Consider the following 11,271-nt stretch of genomic DNA (forward strand, 5'->3'; position numbering starts at 1 on the left):
CTAGCTTTGCTAATGTTGCTAGTGAGAGCACCTTATCAGGGTTCTTCACCGCAGCAACGAACTCGGCTCTATTCCTCGGTACCAGTGGGTGTGGGTGAAGGCGGCTCTGGCAAACGTCATTTTTGACGTCTTGTTGGAGAACCTCGGAACCCCTCCCACTTGTCGGCTGGTACCAGGGCCACATGAAGCTGGTGGCTTTGCAATGAAGCGTGTCCGGGGGTGCTGTACAAGGCTGCTGCCGAAAAGGTGCTGTCTATCCCGCAGCAAATCTGGGGGTGGTGGGCTCGAAAAACGTTCCAGTCAGGCCTAGGGCAAGGGCGTAGGTGCCGGTTCTTAACATGCTGCAAACAATGAATCCGGATCTTCCAACGGGCGACTGGAGGGTCCTACGGGTCCAAGATAATGATGATTTGGCAAAACAAGTGGTCCTGCCTGTAAACAGGGTCTCGATAAAGCTCCTGGAGCAGATACAGGGCCGAGTATTCTACGGCCTCGACGACGTGACCATAAAGGTCTATCGCGGGGAAGCGCAGCGCGCTTCCAGTCGAGTGCCTTAGTGGACGTGCATATTGAGGAGACGGAGCGGGATCTATCTGACGCTGAGAGCAGTGCCTCCAAGAAATTCAACCCCGCATTGGCGATGCTGAAGATGTGCGAGAAGGAGCTGCTACTCAGCGATGGTGAACGCGGCGCTGACTCCCCATGTATAGTGGGGGATCATGAACATCAATAGTTCAGGTGAGTCTTTTTATCTACCTCTAACAACTAATCTCATGATATATAACAGAGGTTCAGAATATACTTTTGTTGGTTGCCGTGTGGAAGTTATAGACCTTACGCTATGTAACGATAATAATTTTGATACGGTTAAGACTGGAGAGTTTATAACGAACACTCACTTCCGGACCATAGATGTATTGAGACCATTCTAGACTTTTTTCTAACTGCACCGCAGGTTCGAACCAACCTTAGGAATAGAGACTGGCCCTAGACCCAAGAGAAAGCGAGCGCGCCACTGGTGGTTAAGAAAATTATTGTCGAGATCCTCGAACCCGATCGGGCTTCTGCAGAAGCAACACGGTTCCTGGACCACGACATGATTGGAAAATTGGAAACAGTAGAACTGCTCCTGGATACACATTTCCCAGGAAGTTCGTAAACAGAGGGCTCTTTACGAATTACTATGGGCGCGGCAGTCAAATTGTCTGTCACAATGGAGAGGATTTATTGGGCGATACAAAGCTTTAAGCCAGATTATGAACATCTTCATGGCCTGTTTTAAGCTAGATTACATACCGACAGCGTGGAGATCTATCTCAGCTGTCTTTATTCCTAAATACGTTAAGACTTCACGTACAAATCCAAAGCACCTTAGACCTATTAGCCTTTCTTGCTTTGTGCTTAAAACCCTAGAAAGGATGGTTAGTAACTACCTATCTTCAACTATTGATAGTTGAATACTGTCTAACAAGCAATATGCTTATCTGGAGGCCAAGTACACGGAAACCGCGCTGCATGGCCTAGTCAGTTTTATTTAAAAGTCCTTCAGTTACAAAAAATATTGTCTTGTAGCCTTTCTTGACATTTAGGGAGCTTTTAATAATATAAATTCGGGGGCTATAATATAGGCCTTGTGGGGACTGGAGGTGTACAATTCTCTGATGGAGTTTATAAGGCAAATGCTCTAGTGCTGGGTGATCACGGAAAACGTCGGTGATAACTCGGCTTCAAGATATGTGACAAGGAGCACACCGCAGGAAGGCATGCTCTCGCCACTCCCTTGAAACATAAACTCTCTCTTGCGAGAGACGAAACGGGGAAGTGACTGGCAACAAACTGGAAATTTCTCCGGTCAGCTGGCTTCGGTGCTATAGACTGAAGTTTTAGCAATCTTTCCCTGTGCCAAATTAAATCATGAAAAAGGTTTGAAGGGTGTCTTACTAGTTATCTTTTCAGTTGGCAAGGTAGTTTAAAATTTTGGGTAGCTAAAAGCTGAAATGTACCGTTCCTAGAGGGGGGAGGGGTTGAGTGAATGATGTGAAATTTTGTATTTATGACTTTCACTATTCCCTTTGGAAGACCAATAGGTTTTGTTTTAGCACCTGTCACCATGACTTTTGTCCACCTGCCTCAACATAGTCGAAACACTGCGCCACTGTGAGATCTGTTAAGAGGGCAGCTATGAAAAAAAAAATAAAAATGATGTTTAATAGTTTAACCCATTTGTAACATTACATAATACATGACGGTATTTTTTTATACACAAATGGTCACACCCTATATTCAAATAAAATAAACTGTACTGCATTCGTCTACACGTGGGCAATCCAGACCGCATGAAACTTACAGCTTTAGAGCGAAAAAAAGCTACCTATCCACTCAGCGATGAAGCCACTCATTCGCTTCCAAAACTGGCCAAACTCGATATGTGCAAGCGTATGAGTTGATTTGCACACATGTAGAAGTGAGTTGGTAAGCATACGTACNAAAAAAGCTACCTATCCACTCAGCGATGAAGCCACTCATTCGCTTCCAAAACTTGCCAAACTCGATATGTGCAAGCGTATGAGTTGATTTGCACACATGTAGAAGTGAGTTGCTAAGCATACGTATATGTATGTATGTATATGGTGGATGGTGGTACTTACCCTCTGTACCGTTGGCCAATTCAATGGCTACTCCATTTTCGCGCCGCCATGTAATTGTTGGCTCTGGTGAGCCGGTAGCCGCGCATTTGAGCGTCACATTACTACCCTCGCGTACAACCATATCCGTGCTGGTGGGATAATCGAGGATATCCGGCGGGACTGTATGCGCGTATGAGGTTGCAGAACGAAGAATGTCGATTGGAGTGTGTGTAGTGTGCACCAAAAATGTTGAACAGGAACATTGAGTGGCGGCAAGCGTGAACATATCCATAGACACAGTAATGCAGCCAGCATAGAGACAATGAAGCATAAAGATGAGGCGCAGTACATAGATAAGTGGTGGATGCATGGAAGTGCAGTTGAGTTCCGGTTGGCGGGCGATTGCAGTGAGTTGAAGGTTTGTTATGGTTACGTTGTTGACGGTTGTTATTTTATTTTGCGCACGTATACATGCGTAATGGTGTGTGTGTGCGCGTATGTTCGTAGATGATAGCACAACGCGGCAGGTGTTTCACATTTGTGTACACATTTTTTTTTTACATTTACAAATTTTAGTTGCATAAGTTGTTGCCGTTATTCAAATGTCGAAAAGTGCACAAGTAGTTATATAGGGGAAAAAAATATGTAAATAGATTGCAGCACAGCAGCGACGGATATTTTGTAACGATTTTGTACAGTTTTTATGTTTGCATGTGTAATTCATTTCAATGAGTGTGCATTCGACAAGTCGAGTGAATCACAAAATTTGTTGCAACATTTACCCCATTACGTTGCATAGTTTGTGGCGCATAAAAATTGGGGCGATTTTTATAATTTTTTTTTTTTCAATTTGAGAATTTTAGTATTTGTTTTTTAGCAATAGCGAGCATAACGAAATTGTTTAGTATCGGTGGGTAATGTTGTTATTGCATGTTGACCAACACGCGGTGTATATATTTTTTTTTATCAAATTTTTGTGTTGATTATTTTTGGCAAAGCGATTGTTGCGATAACCATCAACGCGCGGAATTGTGGCATGGGGTTCGAGGCACAAACATTACATAATTAGTAGGGGCAGGGCGGTGAGATGTGGCGGCAATCGTTGTTGTGGCGTCGATTTCAGCGTGATTATCATGTTGTTGGTGTTGTGGTTGTTTTTTTTTTTGTTTTTTGTTGTATATACACATACATACATTATGGTTGTTCAAGGTAATGTTTGATTTTTCACATAATTTTTAGGGTGGATTTTGATCGAAATATGTGTCGTAGTTGTATACAAAAATGTGTTGTTAGAGATATTTATGAATGTTTTTTTTTTGTTTTTGTTTCGTTCGTTGGAGGTTTTTTGTTATTATTCGCACAAATAATTGAAGATTTTTAATAAAAAAAAACATCGGGATTTTAAAAAAGAATTTAGTGTATTTTAAGAATTTTGACATTTTTTTTTTACAAAAATTTCAGTTATGTTATTGATTTATTTAACATGACGTTTTATTAAATACAATATATAATTTATTTGTTTTCATAGTGGGTTAAGTTGTTGTGTTTTTATAGTTTGGTTATTGGTTGCCGTTTTGTTTTGTGGTAGTTGTATTTGTTTTCGTTGTTTAAGTTTTTTAGTTATTTAAGATTAGTTGTTGTTTTGTTTTCATATTGTTGTTTGGTTATAATTTTTTATATTTGGTTCAAATAGTTTATTTTTTAATAGTTCATATTTGTGTATTAATTATTTAAATCAGGGTTTTATTTCGCAGTTTTTATTGTTGTTGTTTGTCATTTTTGATTTAGTTAGCATTTTATCGTTGTTGTTGTTAGTTTGTTGTCGATGTATTTGTTTTTGTTTATTTTGTTGAATTTAGTTTAATTTTAATTTATTTTATTTTATTTTATTTTATTTTATTTTATTTTATTTTATTTTATTTTATTTTATTTTATTTTATTTTATTTTATTTTATTTTATTTTATTTTATTTTATTTTATTTTATTTTTTATTTTATTTTTTATTTTATTTGATTTTTGTTTATTTTATTTCGTTTTGAAATTTTTTTTTATTGAAATTAATTTTCATGAATTTTTTAATATTGGTATTTTTTTGTTGTTATGAGTATTAAGTTTTAATTTTTCGCAGGCAGATAATTTTCGCAGCATTATTCCCACCACATAAGAAACATTCATCGTCGTCGCGTTTACGCATCAACACCATTGCCATTACCACGTCATCATCACAATAGCACCAGCATTGTCATCGTCGGAATCACCATCGTCATTACCAACGTAATTGTTATGGTTCGTACGTCATAAAAGTGTTGTAATTCGTTAGTTAGTTTTCAGAATTGTTGTCGGTATGTATTCGTTGCCACAATGAGTGTTGATGCCATTATTAATTTTGTTATTGTTATTATTATATTCATTGTTGTCGTAATTGCAATAGTCGCGTTTTTTTGGTTGTTTTATATTTTTTATTATTCGTTGTCAGTAATTGACAATTAATATAGACCAGCAGCATTCATGGTTGTTTCGTTGGTAGATGTTGGTGTTGTTGTTATCGTAGGATAGCAGAAATTTTAAAAGAATGAAAGTAAAATGAAATAGATTTCATTAGTATATCGATTAAACTACATTCATTATACAGCTACTATTTATTTAGGATAAGATATTTTATTTTATTTTTTGAAGTTTTGCAGTAAATTTTATAATTGGGTTTATGCCAAGTCTTAATTTATAAATAAATATTTATTATGTGATGCCTTTTGAGATAGTCTCCAAGCTTGAGAACCTTCCTAGAAGTTTGACAAAATAACCTTCGGAAGAATATTTAATATGAATTCCTTCTTAGATTAAAAAAAAAAAAAAAATTTAACGGTTGCCACTAGTTTGAGTAATAATAAAAGTATGGCCATCAGCTGAAATTTATTTGAGAAATCTTCGAACTAGAAATATTTTTAATTGAGCTGTCACCTACCTAAATATGTACCTAGTAAAAATTCAAAATATTGAAATTAAACGAAAAGTGTTTGAAGCTTTACTAGGCAATTTTTTTTCGAAAGGTTGCTACCTATCCAAAAGCCGCTTTGCTGAATTTGAGGTAGTATGGAATTTTCGTGGACAATTAAGCTTAATTGTAGAAATTGTCGATCAACTTCAAAGTCCAATATCTCAAGAAATATCGATTTTAGCGATTTTGTGTTCTGAAACTTTTTTTGTAGGAAATTGAAAGTCCTACAAGTTTGTCATTTATATTTTTTCTGTAGCTCTTGTTATTTTCGGGATAGTGGCAAAAAAACGAGAATTTTATGAAAAAATTGGATTTAGTGACCCGTATTACCTCGTTGGTGGGAGTTAGGATTAAACCGCAATGGACACTTTTGTAGAGCATTCAATTCTGAAGAAAACCCATCATTGACCAATATTATAACATAAAATGTCTCTGAGCTGTAGACTTTTTAAGAAAAAAACTCAAAGTTTACGTGTATTTTTAATGGGAAATCTTTGCACGCCTTGGGCGAGTACTTAATGTTAATATTATGGGTTAAAATTTTCAGGGAGCTGTTTTCCGCAAAATTTTGAGGTAGGAGTGAAAAAAACAATAGTCGCAAAAAACAAAAATCGCCCTAATGTACATCCAAATCTCTTATGGCCTTATTCATGAAAAATAAAATACATTTAAAGAGCTTTATAAGGTAAGATTTCCATAACATTTTTCGGTTTATAAAGTATTCAACGTCTTCTTTATTTTTATATGAATTTGGGTGTTACCGAAATTGTTTTAAGGGTATTTGTGTAGGTAGGTAGAAGTGGCTTTCGCCTTAGTGGCACATTTGGGCCCTAGATAGAAGCCCCATTGTGTTACAACAGTTTAACACCGTTCAATTATCCTCTCTGTTGAACCACAAATCTACATAAAGGGACACCAAGCCTTTCTGCATGCTTACCTATTAGACGGTGCCCGATTGGAGCCCCGCACCACAACGTTAGATATATCCTCTCTTATAAGAGGGCAAACCCTTCGTGACCGTTTCCGGCACAATTTAGGCCAAGTCTGCCTGGAAATCTGACAAGTCGTACTTTGACTCCATCTTTCTTCAGGTTATTTGTATACAAAGTCACTAAGTGGCAGCTTGCAAGTGGCAAAAAGTATACCAATGCGTTCTATACCAGGAGGAACGTGCTTGGTTGTGCCTTGCCTTGCAAGTTCATCCCCGATGCACTTACACTCTAGGTCCCTATATCTGTTGGCCATCTGCTGTAGGGATAGGCGGCAGTCCAATGCAAGAGCTCCGATATTTGATTCCAGCCTGGCTATCACTAAAAATGAAGACGCCCCTTCCCATCATTTCGGATCCAAGATTTTCAGAAGATTCCATACGAATTTCGGCTTGAAATACCCTGCAGTAGTCTGGTAAGTGAAAAAAGATTTTTAGAGGAGGGTTTCAGGAGAAAACGCCTCCTCCTGCCTTACTGTCGAGTCCCGAGCCAACTATTTAGAATGTCAATACTAAGGGGGTGGGAGGGGCACAATAGATCATTTGGTCGCAGTGCATACCTCTAATTAATTTAAAAAATAGGGGGGTGGGAGTGTTAAAACCTTCCTTCCACTCCACCCTGCTGGGAATTATTGAGCTAAAGTTGCTTTCCGGAGCCGATATCGAAGCGAAGCGGTCTCTGCTGTTCGGAATAAAGCAGAGTTTATTTGAAATACAAGAGTTTCCTTGGGCTTCAGGCTGCCATTAGGATGCCTCTCTAAAGCGAAAAGCAGCGAGCGCTGCCATCTGCTTTCCTAGCAAATTCAGTGGCAGAAAATATAAAATAGCGTTCAGAGCATCATTTGGCATGGTTCCGAGCGCTCCACTTATGCAGATCATACTAGACTTTTGCACCTTGATGATAAGCTTGAGGTTGACCGCTTTATCTAATGCAGGCCACCAAACGATCGCTCAATACAGGAGGATTGGTCTAACGACTGCTATGAATATCCATCGACAAATCCGGACACTGAGGCCCCATCTCTTGCCTATGGCCCTTTTACAAGTACGGAGATTTACCTTTACAGTACGCATGTTGGTCATCAGAAAATAGACGACTATCTATGGTGTAAGAAAGGAAGGTGATGGGCCTAAGGTCCTTGGGGATAATATGTGAGGCATTTCAGGTATTTGGAATAAGGACAACTGTAACATTTCTCCATGCAAGCGGTATAATTAAGCTTGAGGAAGGCCTTGAAAACACATAAAAGCCATTTAGCAGACACCTAAGTGTCTTAATTAATTGTGCAGGTATTATCCACTCTGATCCTGCAGTCTTATATCATTAAAGACTTTGTATTGCTAATTTAACCCTTTCTTCCTAGATGGGTATGTTCACGGTATAGCGTGAAGTAAAGGGTATTTAAAAAGAAGAAAAATACCGACTTTCTCCAGCAAATTCAATTTATAATCCTAAAACTTGGGCCTACATATCGCGCACTTACTTCAAAGGTGAATTAATTCAATATTTGCCGTTTTTGATAAAAAGCTGCAATACAATTGTTTTTGTAATTTGAAAAAATCTGCCTACTTTATTAATACTTACGAAACAATAATAGCTGTCTGCGTGCGTGTCTGGAGAGCAGTCAGGTCGTGCTTTGTGATAGCCATTCCATCAAATAACAAAAAAGGGCAAATAATCGCTTTACAAATTTAAAAGTAAAGACCTATTTTTTCTAATATTGCTGACTGGGTAGCTTATTTTTTAAAAAATGCTCGCCCATACGCTCACACAGCATACAACTGCCATATTTTTGGTTGACACCTGCGGCCATGACTTTTGCCGCCATTACGACAACCACGGTGTGATTGTTGTTTTTTTTTCACTGTTACTGAACGGCATAATGCAGCACAAACAGACACACAGGCATACGAGTACTACACACATAAGCAATTTTGTTATTATATATTTTTACTCTTTGCTTTGTTACTTTTTATTTGTTAACGGAAGGTATACAGACCATAGCGCCGGAAGTAAGCGATCATGGCGACAAACCACAATAACAAAAGTAACAAAAAATTCCAGCAGCAGCAAGGATAACTGGCAAATTTTACTGCTACAACAATCTAGCCACAATGGTGCGACGCGACGGTAGTGTTGTCATTAGTATACAGCGAGTTTGTTGGCGGTTATTTGGTGGAGGGTTGGTTGGGGTCGAGCGTGGATGCTGAAAGTCTCCAGCCGTCGCCGTCGTCGGTAGTCGGAGTGTATGAAAGTGGCCACAATTATGCGGTAAAATAGTGCAACCCGAAATTGCGGTAAATGGCAACAATAGTCGGCGAAAAAAAGGTCTGTGGGCTGTATGAACAAGTGAGTGCATATGTGTATGTGTGTGCCGACAACCTCAAACTTTTATATAAATGTTTTAACCTATGCAAACGCGAAGATATTATTATTGTAATATTTTGATTATACTCGGTATAAAGACATATGGGTGTTTCCATGAAAATGTCAACCAGGACTGAAAAAATAAAAACAACTGAAAAGGGTTTTTAAGACGAATTAATAAGAGAAAAATGCTCGAATTTTTATATTATAGAAGTATTTCAGCTTATAGGAATTTTAAAACTCAAAAATGGAAGAGTAAAACTGAATGTCTCTTCGACTCAGTTTTCTCTAATGAAATGAACTATTTTCTCTTTCCTATTAACTAAATTAAGAGATTTGAAACATTACAATTACATCTTAAAATCAAATTTGTAATAACAACCAACTATAAAAATGGGAAAAGGGAGAAGTTAGAGCTCGAATAACGGTAATTTTTTGATTTGCTTCTGATAGTATTCTAATGTCGCGTACGTTATGCAAAAACATTGTTTGTCTATTTCATTTGTATATTGGCAGTGGCAGGTAATGCAGATTACAATTCTTAAGCGAGAATTCTTCTAGTTAAAAATATACAGTAAAATTTTCTTTCCAACCGAAGTAAAAAAAATTTCATTACCCTTTAAGGTTTGTGGCATACGTTATTGTAAGTAAGAAAATTTCAATCAAATACATCAAAACCAATGTTAATTGCAAATTTTCCATTTAACTTATTTAGAATAGTTGTAAAACAATGAAACGGTGGCGAGAAGAGTTCTCAATAAATACATTTTATTACTTACGAGAAAAATTGTCGCGTACGTTATTGTTTTTTTTTTAATATAAAACTAGCCAGAGATAATTTCTCTTAAAATATGAAAGGATTGTAAAGGTACATTATTTAGCTTGGTTTAGGAATTTTTAAAGAAAAGAAGAACTCTCATGATTCGCAGACTTTCGCATATATGTATATGTGCCTTAAAACCACTTCTTTTTTGGTCGCGTACGTTATCACCTGGTTTTGAACGGATATTTTCCACACCAAAGTTTCGAGGCTGCTTATTTTTTTTCTCAAACACAGTACCCTTTGGTTGCAACATAACCGTAATCTTTTTTTTTCTGTAACTTGTATTTTTGATAGATTTACGTTACTCTATAAGCGTACGAATGTCGCGTACGGCTGTGTGGAAACACCCATATGTATCTATGTACATACGAAAGCATATGCATGTTGACTGAATGTATATTAGGCCGGGTCGTTCAATTAAATTTCGAAAAAAAGGTAAAAAAAGTAGCTTTGACATGTGGATAAATATTTCTGTACTACTATTTAGCGACGTCAATATGGCTATTCGAAGTCATCAATTTCATTAATGATTCTCTAAGTTTTTCGAGTACCTTACCGATTTTTATGCAAAATTTACTAACAAATGTATCCATATTTGTATCGATAAATTTATCTATGTATATCGATATCGTAATAATTTAAATTTTGGCGATATAATCTATTGATAAATGTGTCGACATTGTTATCGACTTTTTCTTTGATAGAATTAATCGATAAAGTTATCGAGGATGTTGTCAATCATTCTATCTGAGGATGCATATCGGTATTTAAAAACTGAAACTTTCTACTACAGAATTTATCGATAAAGGTATCGTTATCGATTAGTTTAACTATGTATATAGAAATCGTATTAATTGATTCGTAAGGCTTAAGGGTCGTCCGTTTAGTTGCGGCGGGGTCAGTAGCTATTTCTTGTATATTCTCATAAATAGAATAAGTTCCACTTTCTCCGAATTGACGCAGAGACTGCAACGCGTGGACTGGCTACGTATAAATACTAAAACATTTATCAATAAAAATATCAATATGTTATCGAAATCAGTATGCATACGACTTTATCTATTTCATTAATGATTTTCTGTAAAATTTTTTCACCCATAAAGGATCGAAAACAATGCTGGATCAAACTGATCTACGCATCATCGTAACATAAATTTTCTTCAGTATTTTTATCGTTGCATTCACTGATTTTTTTCTCAATATCGCCAACAATAATATGGACAACATTTCCCTTACTGTATATTGAATAATTTTTCTTTAACGTCATCGATACATTTTACCCACCACCCAGCACCCATCAGCGGAAACCCATGGTCAGCTACTTTTGTGCGGGTTTGAGAGAAGTACGCTTATGTGAATTTCTTAAAAAAAATAATTAGTTCTTTTAATTGTTGTTGCTTTTCCACAGTAGTTTTTCATTAACAACGGCCTCAGGCTCAATAAAAATTGTTGTTAAAAACATAATATTAA

General features: G+C 36.9%; 1 protein-coding gene across 1 annotated transcript in view; it reads right to left on the reverse strand.

The window, feature by feature from the left end:
• DIP-eta (Dpr-interacting protein eta) overlaps positions 1-11,271 on the reverse strand; it is a gene marked incomplete at its 5' end in the record, with an annotated part of 46,543 nt that overhangs the window by 16,761 nt on the left and 18,511 nt on the right. The window contains one exon of the mRNA XM_017626749.1: positions 2,649-2,807. Coding sequence (XP_017482238.1) covers positions 2,649-2,807 — 159 coding nt within the window. The remainder of the gene's footprint in view (positions 1-2,648; positions 2,808-11,271) is intronic.

Source organism: Rhagoletis zephyria, unplaced genomic scaffold, assembly GCF_001687245.7.
Source record: "Rhagoletis zephyria isolate East Lansing unplaced genomic scaffold, Rhagoletis_zephyria_1.1 Rzeph_scaffold_04820, whole genome shotgun sequence".
NCBI lineage: Eukaryota > Metazoa > Arthropoda > Insecta > Diptera > Tephritidae > Rhagoletis > Rhagoletis zephyria.